General features: G+C 39.7%; 1 protein-coding gene across 6 annotated transcripts in view; it reads left to right on the forward strand.

The window, feature by feature from the left end:
- The window catches only part of KLHL29 (kelch like family member 29), a 490,936-nt gene that overhangs the window by 417,121 nt on the left and 54,009 nt on the right, over window positions 1-19,806 (forward strand). For all 6 annotated transcript variants that reach the window (XM_058179678.1, XM_058179658.1, XM_058179633.1 and 3 more), the window contains 3 exons: window positions 13,338-13,536; window positions 17,770-17,952; window positions 19,409-19,589. In XM_058179678.1, the coding sequence (XP_058035661.1) occupies window positions 13,338-13,536; window positions 17,770-17,952; window positions 19,409-19,589 (563 nt within the window). The remainder of the gene's footprint in view (window positions 1-13,337; window positions 13,537-17,769; window positions 17,953-19,408; window positions 19,590-19,806) is intronic.

A 19,806-nucleotide genomic window follows, 5' to 3' on the forward strand; every position in this document is an offset into this window, starting at 1 on the left:
AATTTGTCTTGGTGCATATGCTCTCAGTGTACATAAAAGAAAAGATACGTTCATCAAGGTACAACATTTACCACACAATTAATGGTCAATATATCAATATAAATCATAAGGATTGCCAGCAACAAGTTATAGTCATACAGTCATAAGTGGAAAGAGATTGGTGATGGGAACTATGAAACGATTAATAGTAGTGCAGATTCAGTAAATAGTCTGACAGTGTTGAGGGAATTATTTGTTTAGCAGAGTGATGGCCTTCGGGAAAAAACTGTTCTTGTGTCTAGTTGTTCTGGTGTGCAGTGCTCTATAGCATCGTTTTGAGGGTAGGAGTTGAAACAGTTTATGTCCAGGATGCGAGGGATCTGCAAATAGAATAAAACTTGACAGACAGACTATAAAACATCAACCTTTTTATCCAAAAAAAATGAGTTGTAGTCTTCCTATTACAAATGGGGTTTTGCTTATATTGTACAGTTATGCGGGTGCTTATGAACTTAGTTTAAAGAGGAAAAAAAAACAATGGTAGAATTAATTGCATGCTTTCTGTTTTGACTACACATTAAGGATTTGAAAATGAAAACTATACGTATAATGCAGTGGTGGATTGCTACCAGTTCGCCCCAAATCAGGCAAACTGGTAGCTGCGGTGGGAGGCTCCGCCCACCTCCCAGATGCTTCCTTGCATGAGCACGTGCACGCCCACGAACGAACCAGTAGGAATGGGTTTTGAAACCCGCCCCTGGTATAATGGAAAGTGCACACAATTTGGGAGAACTAGATCCAGATCCCACTCCTCGGGCATGTTCTCTAGAGGCACCTTGAGAAAATTGACTCATTTTTTTTTCTTCACAAAAGTGGGAATACCTTATGAACACATTGTTGATTAAAGAATTGTCCCCATCAAGTGTTCATTAATGGCTTTGCTTCATTCTAGACAGTTGTGAGAAATGGTTTTTATAATTGACTTGAATGAAATCACAGAGGATGTTTCTCCAGTCTGCAAATGTGATATGAAAATAGAATCAAATTCAAAAAAATCCTGACAGACTGGCATTTTTGACTAAAACCTATAAGGTGGAATTCAACGATGATAAAAGTACAGTTCTGTGTTTAGTTAAAAATAAATCAAAGATAGAAAATTAAGAAAGGAGTGACGAGCTTGGACATGTAAAAATAACATTATTGGTTTCAAGATGAATATGAGGCTAAGTAATACACTAAGCACAGGTATAACAGTCCCATGATGTCTATATTGTGGGAGGTGATTGGTATTCGTCCCTGTGCATTTACCCATAATAATGTGTGTCATATCTGAATTGAATTGCCTCCTATAATAAAGAACTCCACTGCAGTTTAGAAGCCATGTTATACGGTATCTCACATTTCCCCATACCTTGAGAGTATTGCACTATGAGAATGGTCATCAAATATCTAAAGAACTGTCATGTAAAATGAAAAGGAGCCCTAGAAACATTGATGGAACTTTAGATAAGAATGTTAATAATAATAAGGTTCAGAAGTGGGTTTCAGCAGGTTCTGAACAGTTCTGCAGAACCAGTAGCGGAAATTTTGAGTAGTTCAGAGAACCAGTAGTAAAAACTCTGACTGGTCCCACCCCCATCTATTCTCTGCCTCCCAAGTCCCAGCTGATTGAGAGGAAATGGGAATTTTGCAGTTATCTTCCCCTGGAGTGGGGTGGGAATAGAGATTTTACAGTAGCCTTCCTCTGCCACGCCCACCAAGCCACACCCACAGAACTGGTAGTAAAAAAATTTGAAACCCACCACTGATAAGGTTGTTCTAGAGTAGAGCGGGAAGGAGTTGGGCTGTCATTTTTAAGGAATAATGTACCTACTTCCTGGATTGAGGATCCTGCATTGAGCAGGGGTTAGAGTTAGGGTCCTTGTGAAAGATGTCAAAAATTCTGAAGAGTTATTGCTATTGGCCGAATTGCATTCTTAAAGAAAGACCTTTGGCTAAGTAAAAAAATTAAAACAAGGATTATTCCACATTGATTAAAATGGAGCTATGCTGATTGATTTGTCAAAGCTTTATCTGGAGAACTGTTGAAATGGTATTCATTTCTTTCAAGTGAATAGTTAAATTTTCTGTGACAAGATTATGTCTGAACAATTACTCAGACTTTTTCAGGAGCTGAGGGCTAGTTCTTTTGAAACTCAGGATGAACAGGAAGCATAAATGTTAAAGTTTGCATATACCTATCTTTGCTTGCATATAAGTAACTAATCAAATATATACTATAACTTCTGGTGGGGTATACACACATTATATATACTGAGACATTTTAGAAATTATGCTACTGGAATTCTGCAAAACTGGATGAGTTGTTCTAAAATAAAGAAATAGGATTCACGTTAAAGTAAATTGTAACAGGGGAGCTTAAAAGAGAAGGAAGGAATAGTAGTAAATAGCAGGAATGCTGCATTAAATAATATGTATTCCTAATGTCCGTGAAAAGAAAATGGATAATAAGGTAATTATCACAATCTCAGCTGACAAAAGTAAAAAGATGTCACAATTGAACATAATTATCTTATAGATTGCCTTGATTACTAGAATGTGTATCATAATTAATGAACTCGTACGGAAATTTTAAAAAGTTACAATAGAATACACACATTGTTTTAAACAAAGTTCCTCTCATTTTCCAGGGACAGGGAGATTAGTTCTGTATGCTTGTTTTCATGTGTACGTGTGCAAACAGACACATATTCTCAAAGATCTTGGTGCAGTTTTAATGAGATTCTACATCACTAGTAATGCTTAATTGGCATTATGAACAGCATCTGAGAAAATGGTTAAAAGAATATCAGCTTTTTGTTGTTGAGGCAGGGCAACCTGTTTTGATTCCTTTTCACAGTGAGCAGTTGTTAAAAATGAGAATACAATTTTTTTTTTAAAAAAAAGATTTAATTAAACATTTACTTCATTTCTGCATTAGATGTTTGTAGGTTACTAGGTTTTCCCTAGCAACACCATCATTGTTAGATATCAAAAGAGAAGGGGACCTTCTTTGTGAACTTTGTACAACATGGATTGACTAGTGATAGTACTGTTCAATCTAGTCTAGAAGAAGTTGGAGGAAGGGTATTGTTTGTTTGTTTTTAAAAATTGCTAAAATTAGGAAATTTAAGAAAACACAGTGTGTGTCTCATCTCTTACAGCCAAGATGGTCAAGTAAGCTGTGGCCAAGTAGCACCAGTGTTCCTTGTGGAAACAGATTTGAAAATGCTTCAAAAATAATAATTCATGAGAGGCGTGGCCAGCGCCACGGGCGAGACGGTCGCAAACCCTTATGTCTCCGGGGTTTGCGCCGATATCCCCCCATCCAGGGGGTCTGTCCGAACTTCGGATTGGACCATAGCTGCCTCGAAGGGGCAGCGAAGAACGGGGAAGCTGCCGGAGCGAATGGGGAGTTGGCAAACTCCCCATAGCTCTGGATCTTTTCCCCAGACCCAGCGGGGAGGAATGTAGCACCATAGTTTCATCATGGCAGCTGCACCAAAGCCGCAGCGGTTACAAGAGCGGGCAGGAGGAAGAACCATCAAGAAACAAATTGTTGAAGTTGGGTGAGTGATGATCTCACGAAGGAACAATAAGAATTCAAAAGAGGCACAAGGGAGGGGAGAACTTGTAGATTGGTGGCTAATTGAATAACAAGCGAAAGTGAAAGTCAATTTGGAGAATACACATTCGGGAAATGAAAGAGAAAACATAGGGCTTGGAATGGAAGCAGAGCCCCATTTAAATAAAGAAAAGAAAAATAAACTTTTTCCAATTAAATAATGGTTTGGAGATTCCTGGAAGTTTTAATGGATTATATTGGAAATTAAAGAAATAGGAGAAAAAAGTAAAAGAAGCTATTGAATTGTTTTTTATATGAATATCTCAAATCCCTCTGTTTTAAATTTATGAAATACTAAAGATATCAATAGGACATAAGAATCTGGAAGATATAAATATAATTAAGGGAAAATTTTGGAAAATCGACCTTCACGTACCAAAGCATTTGAGAACAAAGGATTTTTATCACCAAAATGGCTACTTATCATCTGTGAGCAGTAACTGTTTCAAAAAGACATCTAGAGGCAGAGAAAGACAGCTACAGGATTGGTTGCTGGGACTACACAACAGTTTTAGAAGTGAGTTTCAGATGGGTGTCTTTGAATTATGGAAATTGAATTCTCTATTTAAACAAGAATCCAGAGGCAAAGAAAGTTGTAAGAATGGAATAGCAGACTATTCCCCATGGAGAAAGTTCTGTGGGTGTGGGCACACGACATTTTTTTTGGAAGGAACTTATGGCTGCCTTTGTAATTAGAGGCAGAGGAAAATAGCAAGAGTCGAATAGCTTTCTTGTGACTATTCCCATGAGGATTGGTGTCGTTGGGACCACACAACAGTTTTAGAAGAGATTTTTAGATGGTGTCTTTGGATTATTGATTTAAGTGGAGATTCTTATTTAAGAAGAACTCAGAGGCAAAGAAGGAAAGTAAGAATGGAATAGCAGACTATTCTCATGGAGAAGGCGCTGCTGATGTAGACGCACAATATTTTTTTGAAAGGAACTAATGTCTGCTTTTAGACTTAAGTTATGAGATTCATTTTAGAAAATGTTAGTATTTATATTAAAATATGAGTGACAATTATGATAAAAATAATTGAGGCTTTGGGAAATGGAGGGAAAAACACTAGAATAAATTGAAATAAAAGGAAAATGAGTGTTAGTATACTGAGGAAGAAATTTTTCTTTTTTCTTTTTGCAAATAAGTAAAATGAAAGGATTTGATAAAACTTCTAAGGCAGGGGTGTCCAAACTACGGCCCGCAGGCCAACTGCGGCCCGCGGGTCAGTTTTTATTGGCCCGCAGCAAATTCTCGGTGGACAGTGGGGTGCGGCCCCCGTCCTGGCCCCCAAGGAAGCCGCCGCTCGCCCGGTTGCAGATGTGGAGTGGCTCCGCTGAGGCGATCCCCGCCCACCCGGGGCTGCGGGCCGGCCATTCCGCCACTGGGCTGTAGGGGGCGCCCAGGACGCCCATGGCTCCAGCCCGGCCCCCAGACAGAGGAAGAGGCGGGCGGGCGGCGACGCCCATCGTCCCCACGCGGGGCTGCAGCCCCGGAAGCCAGGCGGGCGAGGCGCTCTGCTTCCCAGCCCCGCGCGGGATCCTCTCCGGGCGCGGCGCTCTGCACGCGCTCAGGGGGCGCTTACTTGTCGCGGATGATGGTCTGCAGCTCCCGGATCTGGTCGTTCATGGGCAGGAGTTTGAGCTGGGCCGCCGCCGATCCCGGCCAGTCGTGACGCGTCGCCGTCGCCGACGTGGCCGTGGCCTCCTCGGCGCCCCCGTCGCCCGCACAGCAGCCGTTCCCGCCAGCGCAGCAGCATCGGCTGCCGTCGGCGCTGCTGCTGCTGCTGCTGCTGTCCGGGCTCAGGCTGTCACCGCTGCCCGGGCCGGGGTCGGCGAAGCGCAGCTGCCGAGGCCCGCCCTCGCCGCTCGCCGGCATCCCGGCCTCTGCCCCCGCCGGGCCCACCACGCGCCGGTCGCAGCAAGGCATCGCCTCCATGCGCCGCCGAAGCAGCCGCCGCGGCGCCCCGCCACACGCTCCGCTTTACCTCAGCCGCGGGCCCGTGTGCCGGCCCGTGACGCGGCCGAGCTCGCCCGCTCCCATTGGCCGCCGCGCCTGCCGCTCCGCGCCACGCCGCCACTCGGCGTTCGGAGGAGGGGCCGGTGCCCGCCCACTCTCGCCCCCTAGTTAGCCCCGTCCCTTTCTGGCCTGGGTGGGAGCCGCGTGGCACACCTGAGTGGCTGCGAGGAAGCGGTGCGGGCCTCGCCTGGGCCTCCCCGGAGTCCCTCCATTGGCTGCTGTGTCTCCCTCAGTGGGAAGAGAGTTCGCGACGGACGGCGGAAAATCCCCAGTAAATACATGCTGGTTGCCAAAAGCTTGACTTTTGATGTAACTGGGGATGCTGCGAAGGTCATAAATGCAAAGACTGGTGGTAAGTCACTTTTTTCAGTGCTGTTGTATTGGTCGCTAAATGAGTGGTTGCAAGCCGAGGATTACTGGTAGCCGCTGTCAGTATTTAGGTCTCTATGTATTTAGGTTTCTATGCCCATAGCCACATCCACTCAGTCACATGAGGAGTTAGCCACGCCCACCAGTCACATGACCACCAAGCCACACCCCAAAATAAGCCACGCCCACAGAACTGGTACAAAATTTTAGCCCCCTCTCCCCCCCCCGGTGGCCCGGGCCTTTGCTTATTTTTCTGTATTTGGCCCTCACTCAAAAAACTTTGGACACCCCTGTTCTAAGGAAACAATTAATATTTTGGGAGAATAACTGGGGGAAAGAATTAGTGACTACCCTTGCAAATGTTAAATGTTTTATTTGATATTAAAATGGATTAGATGGAACACTTTAAATATATGTTATTGATTTAGAGGCAGAGGAAGATGAGGGAAAAATGGAATTGTCTATGTGATCTCTGGGCAGTTTTAAGAAAGAGATTTTAGATAGGATGACCTCTGATTAGTAATATAGATATAAAGCTGAAAGTGGTGAAATTATAAAACGTAAATAGAATTTATTAATGATGTTGAAGGGAATTAAGCACGGGGACTAGACTTCATTTAAATATGTTCCTGAATGGGTTGAATTTGATTTATTTCTATAATCAGATTGTGTGCAAATAAATAATTGAATTTAAAGAAGAAGAAGAAGGAAAATACATTGTATTAGATTATAACTTAGGTGAAACTTGATATGTTTAAAGATGTACCTGACCAATAATTTGTTCACAATGATTTTTTTTTTATTATGTTTGTAAAAAAATTTAAAAAAAATTTGTAAGAAGTGCTTCCAGATGGGTGGGAGAGGAAGTGCAATCCTTCTCCAAAACAGTGGCATGAAAAAGTAGATGTGGCTGATTAAAGGAATCAGGTTATAATAGATGTAGTTATTTTAAAGAGTCCCCTGATAAAAGTCGCATTTTCTTGTGTAGAAACCTGAAAAAACCCACAGTTTTAAAGTAGTGCTATGCCAGCACTCTTGCCCGTTCCAAAGTACCTTTCCCAAATCATTTTCGATTGACCTATTATCTAGCTCAATATTAGTCTATTATAAGATAGAGTTTGTGACTAAACCTACCTTTGCTGGAAGATGCATAGAGTTTTGACCCCATTGATTTTCTTTGATCTCTCATCTTCTTCTAATTTGAAGGACTATGGTATCCAGTAGCAAGTTTGTGGTCTCAAAGGATAAACCCAAAAAGTTTATAGACAACTTTTTCTTTTTCTCTGAAGAAACACTCTTAAGTAATCCTGTAACGTCTCCTCTATTCCTTGTGATTTTTAATATCTATTTTTTGAAAAAAAAAACTGTTGAGGGAAAGTGCTAAAGGCTTTGGAGTGAATTACCAACAGTGCCCCCCCGTTTAAAAAAATATTCTACTCCTGTTCTCTTTCCCATATGAAAAATCTGGGTTGTCATTTTAAATAACTCTCTGAAATTGGCAATAGTGTGGGTTAAGTGATAAATGGAAGCTAAATTCATACAAATCGTGTTGTTCCAAAACCATAACTGAAAAGTGTTCAGAATGCCTCACTTGGTTGTGATTAGCACAGTTGGTGCATAGCTCACATTTTGGGATAAGATTTCAACACTGACTACATTCCAAATCTTGAATTACAAAATAAATTAAGTAGAAACTGGTAATTATTCAAGCCATTGTCTCACATTTAATAGGTTTCAATAAGGGTACATGTGTGCTACCAAGTGTTCTTCGATTTATGATTGCAATTGGGATTGGAATTTCTGTCATAAGTGAATACAGTTGTACAGAGTCATCATGTGACCAGACCCAATTTTATAACCATTTTTACCAAAACATGCAGCCATTAAGTGAATCTGGCTTCCCAAATTGATCTTGCTTGTCGGACACCAGCTGGAAAAGTCACAAATTGTGAAGATGTGACCGCAAGATGTTAGAGTTGTCATAAATGCAAGCAGGTTGCCAAGCACCCAAATTGCAATCAGGTAGCCATGGAGGTAGTATAATAGTTTTAACTTTAAGGATGGATCATAAATCATTTTTTTTCTGAGGCCATCATAATTTTGAACTGTCATTAAACAAGCAGTTGTCAGTTAACGTAATAAAATGTTAGACGACCTTGGGGATTGAGGAGAATTGATGCTGACTAAAAACAATCAGACAAGAAAGGCAGGAGTCCTCAGTGGCTTAATGGTCACAGAAGGAGGAATGGTTCACCTCAGTGGTGAAATCCATTTTTTTTTATTACCGGTTCTGTGGGCGTGGCTTGGTGAGCGTGGTGTGGCTTGGTGGGCATGGCAGGGGAAGGATACTGCAAAATCTCCATTCCCACCCAACTCCAGGGGAAGAATATTGCAAAATCTCTATTCCCACCCCACTCTGAGGCCAGCCAGAGGTGGTATTAGCCAGTTCTCCGAACTATTCAAAATTTCTGCTACCGGTTCTCCGAACTGCTCAAAATTTCTGCTACAGGTTCTCCAGAACCTTTCAGAACCTGCTGAATTTCACCCCGGTTCACCCTAATGGTTCAAGCTGTTAAAAGTGGCAGTGGTAAGTTTGTATTTTCAGACCTGCAAAGTTTAGTTAATGCAGCCCTAGAGTAAGTTGGAATTAGTTGATCCTCTCTGGTTCACCTGGGAGGGATGACAGTCAAGGCTACCTGCATTTTTATTAGTCAACTGCCACCTCATATACATCCCACGCAGTACCATTTATTTATCCTGTGGGCAGTTCCAAAGAAGTGGTCTATAGCAGGGGTCTCCAACCTTGGCAGCTTTAAGACTTGTGGACTTCAACTCCCAGCTTTGCTGGAGGAGGAATTCTGGGAGTTGAAGTCCACAGGTCTTAAGTCTGGAGACCCCTGGTCTATAGGATTGCCCCAAGGACAAATTGTGAACTCTGTCATCTATGAACCAACCCTTTAAAAAAAATATCTCAAAATTAAGACAGCCTGCTAGATGACACCAAATTTTATCTAGTTCAGCATATCTAGTTTATCTAATCCAAATATTCACCCAAATGTCAGTACTCTAGTAACTCCAGTGACATTTGTGGATACCATGGCTCTGCCTCTAAGGAGCAGTTGTGCACTGAGAATTTGTCCTGGAGTTCATAGTTCTGGTCATTACTTGTAAAACCCCATATATTTTGGCACAAATGTATTTCCTTAATCACTTCCTCCAACCATCAGTCACTGCATATGTCCCAAGAGAAACTGTACGTGGTACTGAGGCTCATAGCATTGTTAACTTTCAGAAATTATTCAGAACTGAACTGTCCCAACAGCTTTATAGTGAGGGATGGCATACCCATAATAGAATGAAGATTACTTACATTTTAGGGTTTTGTTTACTTATGCTTTATGGCTAGAAAGACAGAGTTATTCTGACAGTTATTTCCCTTGCTCGGCTTTTTAGCCACTCTGGTAATTCTTTGGATTTCTTTCTTTATTTCCTGGTCAGTGATAAACATTTTCACTCATCTTCCATTAGAGTTTTTGTTTTTTTGTTTTTTAATTATATTGCAGCGTTTTGGAGAGGTTGTACACCGTCCTGACTTTTCCTTTTATTTTTATTTTTTTTTCACTAGTTAGTCTATTTTTGACAGGCCTTGTCAGGCTTCAGAGTACACCTGGCTGTCAGTCCCGGTTTTCCTAACACTGAACACCCTTTTTACAGAACAGGTATCCTTGCCAGAAGGCTTGTGAATTGGCTTGATTTCACTCTCTATTGTAGCCGAGAATAAAGCCATATCCACCCCAAATATTTCTTCTACGCAGCACATTCAGAGGTGGTATTCAGCAGGTTCTGACCAGTTCTGGAGAACCAGTAGAAGAAATTTTGAGTAGTTCAGAGAACCGGTAAATACCACCTCTGACTGGCCCCGCCCCCATCTATTCTCTGCCTCCCGAGTCCCAGCTGATCAAGAGGGAATGGGGATTTTGCAATAACCTTCCCTTGAAGGAAATGGGGATTTTGCAGTAACCTTCCCCTGGAGTCAGGAGGGAATGGAGATTTTACAGTATCCTTCCCTTGCCACGCCCACCAAGCCATGCCCACAGAACCAGTAGTAAAAAAAAAAATGAATCCCATCACTGAGCACGCTGAAATCAAAACCCTTAAATAGGTTTGGGCTTCAGGGCTTAGATTCTAAGGTTTTTTTCTCCTTCCCTCCCTTGTCAACAGATATTTAGCTGATCTCCTGATAAGTTTGAAGGCACCTAAACTATGTTGTCATAACAGATCTCTAGTCCAGAAACTGCTGGCTCCCAATTTATCAGCTTCTTCTCTTGGAGTTTGGTCTGAATGTTTGTGTTATCCTTGTTGCTTTTTGAGATACTGACAATATCCTGGCTAATGTTTCGTCAAGTTTTCTCCCCTAAAGAAATTGCCATCTTGGAAATCAGAGATGTGCCAGTCATGTCACACTTCAGGAGGATTTCTTCAATAATATCCATTACCTTAGCATTTTGATAATCACTTTCATATTATTCAGCACAAATATGAAACAAATAAAGACAGCATGAAAATAAAGCCAGTAACAACAGTTGTGTTTTTTAACAATATACATTAGTGTTATTAACATTAACAACCGGGCCAAGGGCAGAGGTGAGTTTCTCCTGGTTCGCCCCGGTTCAGGCAAACCGGTAATGGCGGCGGTAGGAGGCTCCACTTACCCACCCAGACATCATCAAAAATGATCTGCGCATGCGCAGAAGTGCTGCGCATTCACAAAGCGAGCGCGCCCACCTGCACATTACCGATAGTGAACCGGTAGCGCCGGGTTTTGAAACCCGCTATTGGCCAAGGTCATAAGCTGTCATAGGCAGAAGTTTGATGTTTTAATCATTTTGTACTATGTTCTCAATTAGATAACCAGTCAAAATAAATTGAGTATGTTTGCAATAATACTGCAATTGTTAAAGCTTTGAAGGATAAGTATTGTCTAAAGATGTGATATTATTCAAACACAGCCTTTATTGATTATTTAGGATAATCTAATGCACACATACAGAACATTAATTTGATCTTTTTGCTGTGATATTTCCTGCTCTGAAGAGATGAACATTTTTATTAATTCTACGTTTAGATGGTTACTGCAGCTGATATGGTAAAACAGCAAATAAAAGTTTGCTTTTGCTACAGCTCTCTCTTTTGGTTCTTATAGTTCCATTGTTGGATAAACAAATAAGAGCCTAAATAAATGTAATTTTTTGGGATTTTAATAATGTAGAACTGACAGATGGTAGTTTTCTCCTAAAGATTGAAAAGTGGTCTCTTATGAGTCCCCGAATATTTCATCTCTGCTAGATTTTTTTTTAATAAAGGCAACAGCTATCTTCCCTCTGTCCATTATATGAGTAGGTTTTTTTAAACTTCACTTTTGATCAAATTGTGGGAGCTCTAGAGACTTTAGTGTCCTAAAAAACGTTTTAAATAAAACGTTTTCAATATATGTGATTGATGTCCTGGTGAGATGTCCAGCTTGTAACTAACATAGTTTCCAAACATTAGTCTGTAATAGGTCTGAATTGATAACCACTTGCTAGAAAGTTAGAATTAGGTGTGTTTAGAACATTAAGTAGAGTACTTTACTTTACTGATTAGCCCTTGGGCCGTATCAAAGTGCAGAGTTCCAGACACAAATTATTACTAAAATCTGATAAAAACAATTTAAAATGGAATTGGACAAAATATAATTTAAAATGAAATTGGAATAAGTAGAGTATAATTTGCACTCCTTCCAAATCCTCATTTTCTTCTATTCTTAGCTGGTTGACTTCATTCTCCATAACACATCGTGTCTCCAAGATTGAAAAGTTAGCTAAGAAAGGTACTCGGAATGATAACGGTACTCCCAGTTGCCTGAAGATCTCAGGTGCTTTGAAGTTCTTGAAGAATGTTTCCATCTCCCTTTCCAGTGTTTCACAGCATTGCCCCAGCAATATCTTTGACTATTCTTAATTACCTTCTCCCATTTTTACAAATCTGCTCTTTTTGTCTATTTTCCACCTGTTGTGCTTTTAGGGTCTGAGGCAGTTTGTGATATTTAGGAGAAATGAACAGTTGCAAAAAAAAAAAATCATTGCATGAATTCTCTGTTTTATAATATTTCTTTTTCTCTCACTTGCACTTTTGGTTTCTGTTATGCCTTGGCTGATGATAGATGTTTTCAGCTATTTAAATATCCGTTGCACCGTAAAGTTTATTTTATTGTTGCAGAAGGATGGAGATATGGCACATGCATTTGATTATTAACTCCTTGAGCTTGACTTCTAGCAGAACCTGAAAGAATGTATTTGTTTTGTCAGTGAAGAAAAGCCCATGGCTTTATCACAACTCCTGCTATTATTCACTACATTCACTTTAGATGTTCTATAAACATAGAACTTTTTTGACATTTGAAATGTTTGTTTGAAATAAAGCAGCCAGCCCTAAATTTCAAAGTTAACTGAAGAACTTGCAAAAATCAGAGCAGGCCTCCTCTGCTCAACATATATAAATATGTCATGGGTTCTACCATCAATTTTAAGTTTGAAATGTTGGTTTACATGCTATAAAACAAAAGCTGATATCTTTTGACATCATTTCTTCCTTTCTGTGAGTAAGAAGGCTTACTTTTTTCCCCCAGAAGTATGTTTTATCTTCATCAGGGCCGTAACTCTTTTTTGAGCAGAGGAAACACAAGAAGAGAAAAGCCTATACCCATGATGGTGAACCTATGGCACATGTACCAAAGTGGCACGTGAAGCCATGTCACCTGGCACGCGCGGCATTGCCCATTCCTCTTCTGGGTTTCTGGCACGCATGTGCGCGCAATGATCAGCTGACCTTTTTGCACGCTGCAGTGCCGGAAACTAGAAGAGCTGGTCTTCCGTTTTCCAGCGTGAGCATGCGTGCTGGCCAGATTTATTTATTTATTGTTTAAATAAATAAAGAGATGAATGTTATGCACTCCAGAAACCCGGAAGAGTAGCTGGCTGAAACCGGAAGTTCAGTAACTAAAACCGGAAGTTCATTTTCATGCGCGTGCATGCGCCCTGGGCAGCTCCTATTCCGGATTGCAGCCCAGATGCGCTGACACTCTCTTTTCGGCACTTGGTGCCAAAAAGGTTCGCCATCACTGGCCTAGACAGAATTATTATCATGAAAATAGGCCAAATACAAATGTTCCGCTGCCCCAAATAAATCCCACCCCCCAAAAAAAGAGGGCAGGGCTGTTGAGAAACCAGCTGCATGAAGAAGTCACTGAGTCTTTTTTTTTTTTAACAGTATTCTGCTGAGCTGTTAGCAGTGGTCCGTCTGCCCTTCATCCATCCCAGTTATCTGCTAAACGTTGTTGACAATGAAGAATTGATAAAATCTTCAGAGGCCTGCCGGGATCTGGTGAACGAAGCAAAACGTTATCACATGTTGCCACATGCCAGGCAAGAGATGCAAACTCCAAGAACCCGTCCCAGGTTATCAGCAGGTAATGGTCGAGCTTTGAATATATCGTATTTCTGAGATGTCTAATGGTATTTGCAGGCTGCAAGTAAGGAACCAAGATTAAAAGGCTTCCTCTCACTTTTCCTGTAAAGTGTCCAAGATACAATCAGATATCAAACTGGGCAATTGGGCATTGCAAACTGGGCAATTGGACATCCTGCAGTCCTTCAGGTTTTTCCCACTGCTTCTCCTTGTGGCAAAAGTTATTGAGAGCAGGGGACTGGGGAGAGAGCATTCGTCATCCCAGACCAGGTGCTAATTCCCTAGCAGATGGTTTTCTGTCATGGTTTGGCCATATTTATTTAACAGCTTAGCACAGTCAGGAGATAGAATTCTGGGCATGTAGGTAGTTTATATTTCTTTAATCCAACCTGACTTTTTTCCCCAAACACCTTTAAAATTACAGACATCCTTGAATACGTTAGATTGCCTTCCAGAAAATAGTGTAATCTTTCTTTTTTTGCCATTTAATGATGACAATAATACGGAGTTTTATTTTACGTTTTTACAATAACATATCTAAATCTATGCATGACCCTGAGGTATCAGAGCCACACACACCTTTTGTGTCATTTATGAAATGGCTGGCTGGCTGCAAGCAGATTTATTAAGCAGAAAAGCCATTAAACATAATGTGACTTCTGGATAAGTCTATAGAGGATCTCACTCGCTCCTTTGAAATGAGGACTCATTTTCATAAAATAAGGGGCAGACTACTGAAGGAGAGAAGTTATTTCTGCCTTGATAAAAGTGAAGACTCCCAAAAAAAGAAAATGTACATTGGAGTCCATGAATGGAGAGGGCTCCTCCACCCATAGTCCTCACATTGTGAGACAGAAAGGATCAAAGTGGCTTCTCTCCTGCCGGTTGTAAACCTAGACAGTTCTTCTTTTAAAGCTATAGCCTTGACTTCTGACCAGTCCAGTTTATCTTTTCCTCTTACTTTATCAACCCCTTCCCTTTCCAGTCCAGCGATTCTGTTCTTTCACACTCTTTCCTGATGATTTTCTTCCTTTTTTGCTACAGTAGTGGCCAAAATTGGGAGGTTTTAGAAAAGTGCATTTTCTGAAACTAGCTAATAACACCACTTTTTTGGGGAGTAGTACCATAAAATTATATATCAATGGAAAGATAATTTAATCAAGAATGTAATGCAATAACTTTTATTGAAGGATTTGCTATTAGAATAGCAGTTACCGTATAAAGAAAAAATGTGAAACACCTAGAAAAAATGAGATATACAAAAATTATCACGTCAGTTAATACTTAGTTGGGTAACCTTTAGCATGAATTACGGCCTTACAACATCTTCCCATGGAGTCAATCAAGTCTTTTAGTTCTGCAGCTATTACAATGTGAAACCAAGATTGAATGATTGCTTCTATTAACTGGGTTTTATTGCTGGGTTGCTTCTGACTAAAAAGTTTCTTTAGTCGGCTCCATAGATTTTCAATTAGGTTAAGGTCTGGGCTATTAACAGGCCATTCCAGCAGTGGAATATGATTATCTTGAAACTCAAAAAAAAAAAAAAGTGGTGTTATTAGCCATCAAACTTCAAAAATACACTTTTCCCAAAAGGTTTCCACAATTTTGGCCACTACTGTATTTGCATTGAAGAGATAGAAATGAGTACTGGTAGCCCTCGACTTACGATCACAATTGAGACCAAAATTTCTGTTGCTAAATAAGACATTTATTGAGTGAGCTTTGCCCCATTTCACGACCTTTCTTATCACAGTTGTTAAGTGAATCACTGCAGTTGGTAAGGGAATCATTCGATCGTTAAGCAAATCTGACTTCCCCCAGTGACCTTATTTGTCAGAAGCCGGCTTGAATGGTCACACGTGGTGATCACATGACTCTGGGACAGTGCAACTGCCATAAATACATGCCAGTTGCCACGTGTCTGAATTTTTATCACATGACCATGGGGATGCTGCAATGGTCATAAGTGTGAAAACTGGTCATAAGTCACTTTTTTCAGTACCGTTCCAGCTGCAAAGTCACTAAACGGATGGTTATAAATCAAGGACTACCTGTATTTGTAAGGGTCTTTAAGCAAAAATTGTTTGGCATGGATGTATAGTTGGAGGATCTATACATTTTTAAAATGGAGTGCCATTTTATAGAAAATTACTTTGTCTTCAATTTTGAGCAATGTCCTATTTTGTTCTGAATGTAATAGTTTACGTAAATTGACCTCTTCAGAGTGTGGAAAGTCATAACTAAAGTACCTCTGTTTGGTAAACAACTAAGTCTTATATTTTATTTGACATTCTTGGTTATAATGATACTTTAAAAAATATAATATGAGAGGGGCTTTTTTATAAATTTCCTTTTATATCCTTGTATGTACATGAGCATAGATGAAAAGAAAGATGAGCAATACTGTAAATGAATAATTAAATTACTGAACAGATTCACAGATCTTATTTATTATCTAGGAAATATAAAGAGATCCTGATTTGCTTTTATTATGGTAATGTTAAAAACATTTGAATATATCCATTCCGTTGAAAAATAGCATGACATCTCAGGTAAAATTTAGGCATACATACATGTGGAAGGCATACTAATTGCCTTTCAAAAGTGCTTCAAGACAGCAGGAAAATTCAAAAAGCCAAGAACTATACTATATACTATAACTAACTATACTTATATACTAATAATATACAACTGTATGTCAAGCTACATTTTTTGCAGAAATGTTATCTGAGTAGAGAATTTATCAGAAAGATGAAATACTTTCAGGAACAGCCCTTCTCTTACTCTTGTAAATTGGAGGTGACCAACAATTCATCAAAATATCTGATAATTTTACAATTTCTGGAAAGTATCTGTTTACAAAAAAAAATTGTAGGGGGTAATGCAAACTATTTTCAGAAAATTATTAATTAAGAAAAAGTAATTTCCCAAGAATAAGAAGAGTGATTATTTCTGTAAGTCAAAGTCCAATTAGTGTAACTATTCATTAAGAGTTTTTCAATCCTTGGTGAAAATCACAATATCTACATTATCCTCTTGAGACTATTTATTATAATCACATTAGTTCTAAACAGGTGATGAGTTTTCCTGCCATTGTTCTGGAAACAATCATCTTAATGCCAGCTGAATTTACGCCCAAGTTTTATAATCTGTCACTTGTTGATGCTATCTTTGTATATCTGTAAAGCAATAAATAGTTCATTCCAAAGCAGAGAATTATTATTAGATTTTTATTCTGTCCCTCCCCCCATTTTTTTTTTTTTGAGAGAGAGAGAGGGTCAATTCAAGATGGCAACACATGTAATACTTCTGTTTCATATTTCTCCACAGCAACAGCCTTCTGAGGGTTGCTGGACTGAGAGAGAGTGACTGGCCTAAAGTCACCTAGCTAGCTTTCATGGCTAAACTAGAACTCCCCAATATCTTTGTTTCTAGGCCAGTACCTTACACCCAACTGACTCCCATGGTAGCTAAACATTTGAAAATGTTCTTATTCTTTTTTATGTTATCATGAGACAACTAAAAATGTGCAGTAGTTGTGTTTATTTTCCTCTCTCTCTCTCTCTCTCAGGGGAAAAGAAACACTTAAGTTAAAATTTCCAAAACAAACATAGGGAAGGAAACATAAACACCCTATTTGATGTCATGCTGGCAATGCTCAATAGATTATTTTAGAATACACATTCATCATTTCAAGAAAACTCCAGTTTTTGAAAAATATTTTTGTGTTCTTCAAATAAGTTCTTTACACAAAGATCTTTTTAAGGAATAATTATTCAAATCCATATTAGCAGGTGAAGTGTAATGTTTCCCCCTGGATTAGTATTAATTCATTTGAGTCGAAGGCCATGACCCCTTTGACATTGGAGCAATATTAATGTTGTTTTGAAATTAGGGATAAGCATAAATATTAGCAGGAAAGGTATAATGAAAAGGAAGTGTCTTTCCACTCGAGAGAAACATACTCCAAATTTAGTCTACATATCTTATCTTGCCAGAACTTGAAAAAAGGCCATGCATTGCGTGCTGCTTAAGCAGCAAGAGGAATATTTTAGGGCATACACGAACATGTTACTCTGCTTATTCTGTTCAGAGTGCACAAAGCATATAATCAAATCTAATGAAACAGCAGAGAAGAATTAGGCTTATGCAAAGAATAACAAGGTAAAGAAAATTGGAGATTATGATCCTTCAGAGATTATGATCTGATAGTATATATTTACCATTCTAGGTGTAGCAGAAGTCATAGTCCTAGTAGGAGGCCGTCAGATGATTGGGATGAATCAACGGGCTTTGACAGCAGTCACATGCTTCAATCCTCAGAACAACAAATGGTACCCACTGGCCACCCTGCCCTTCTATGATCGGGAGTTCTTTAGTGTGGTGAGCGCTGGAGACAATGTCTACCTGTCAGGTGAGCAACAAACACAGTGGATTTTTTGCAAACTTATACAGCAAACTAATCAGAATGGATGCATGATTGTTTGGCTGGGAAGAAGAGAGTTCCTTCGAGCATTTTCCATTTCATTTTAGCTCAGATTTTCTCCCTAGGACATTTTCCCCGTGTAATGTGCAAAAAGATAAATTCGGGATCTTGATTAAACTGTGAAGAGCTTTTCCTTGCAATTGTGACACAGTATGAAGCATCTGGATCTGAATCAAAATGATTATGTTTCTGTATCTGAAGCCGGTTTGCTCAAGTTGTTGATCTGTATGACCATGTTTACTTAAAAGACATGTAATCCCTACTCATTTTTTAAAAAAATCTGTCCTTGAAACCTCTTCCTACTTTTAGTGAAAGGGAACAAGCTCCTCTCTCACATGTTAACTGGAGGAACAGAAATGCTGCAACATTACCAACCTGTAAATTCCCAATATCACATAATGATTTAGGTAAATACACATAGCACAATTTTTAAAATGCTACCACAGTTACTTCATTATTCATGGTGGTGCAGTGGTTGGACTGCAGTACTGCAGGCTACTTCTGCTGGCTGCCTGCAATTTGGCAATTCAAATCTCACCAGGCTCAAGATTGACTCAGTGTTACGTCCTTCCAAGGTGGGTAAAATGAGGACCCAGATTGTTGTGGGCAATAGGCTGACTCTGTAAACCGCTTAGAGTTTAAAAGCATTGGAAAGTCTAAGTGCTATTGCTATTGCTATTGCTATAACCACAACATACTATAGCCAACATTTCACTTGTGGAAGGAAACTTATATAGTCAACCTTGGGGACTGCATGGGAATTAGGAAGGAAATACAAGGTATGAGAGATTGCAGGTAGAGAAAAGGTGAGAGAAGAATCAATTGCAAAAGCTGTTTGCCACATGCCACTGGGCATATCTTGATAATTTTTTTCATTATTACTATTTTCGTGATACCCATAGATTATAATGTGTAGTGACTCTTCAAAATCCTTAATTACTATATTACGTTCTGCATCCATGGACGGCACAGAGATTCTGAGAACAGCCCCCCTGGTTGGAGCATCCATTGCCTAGGCCATGTGTTAGGGATAATTTCAGCTAATCTGAAAATGTTGAGTAAGCTGCTTAGTTGCTTCATACGGTTGCATATGCAACTGAATAGCCTGTAGGATATTTATGAATGCTGCCTAATTATGCTCACATATGCAAATGTCCTGCCTAGCCTGACATCATGACAGCCTTTTTTTTTAAAAAACCCCTTTGGGATGCATAAATAAGTGACAGCAATCTGCATCATCGGAACAGATGCTTGCAATCGACGATGATTTATTTTAATTAGTCATGTGTCATTTGGAAGATCTTGTATTGCAGTTGACTTGCCTTGCAATATATATCAAGTCACTGTGGGTTTGTTTTTTTTCCCTTCTCCTTACTGAGGACAGGTGGAATGGAAGCTGGAGTCACACTAGCTGATGTCTGGTGCTACATGTCGCTCCTTGATAACTGGAATCTCGTTTCCCGAATGACAGTCCCACGATGTCGACACAACAGTTTGGTTTATGATGGCAAAATATATACCATAGGAGGCCTTGGTGTAGCGGGCAATGTTGATCATGTGGAGAGGTAAATTTATTTGGTGTACAGAAAATAGTTTTGAAACTACTCAGAGATTTGATGATAAAAATAACATTTATTTATTTTTTAGATTTTTTAGTAGATTGGGTTTTTTTAAAATCAAATAAGGTTGGGTTTGAGTTTTGTTCTGTTTTTGTTATTTTAGTTCCTCCTGAACCAGGTTTTAGTAAAAGTGTGACTGAGAATAAGGAGTCTCGGTAAGTAA

The sequence above is a fragment of the Ahaetulla prasina genome, chromosome 1 (genome assembly GCF_028640845.1).
Source record: "Ahaetulla prasina isolate Xishuangbanna chromosome 1, ASM2864084v1, whole genome shotgun sequence".
NCBI classification, from domain to species: Eukaryota; Metazoa; Chordata; class Lepidosauria; order Squamata; family Colubridae; genus Ahaetulla; species Ahaetulla prasina.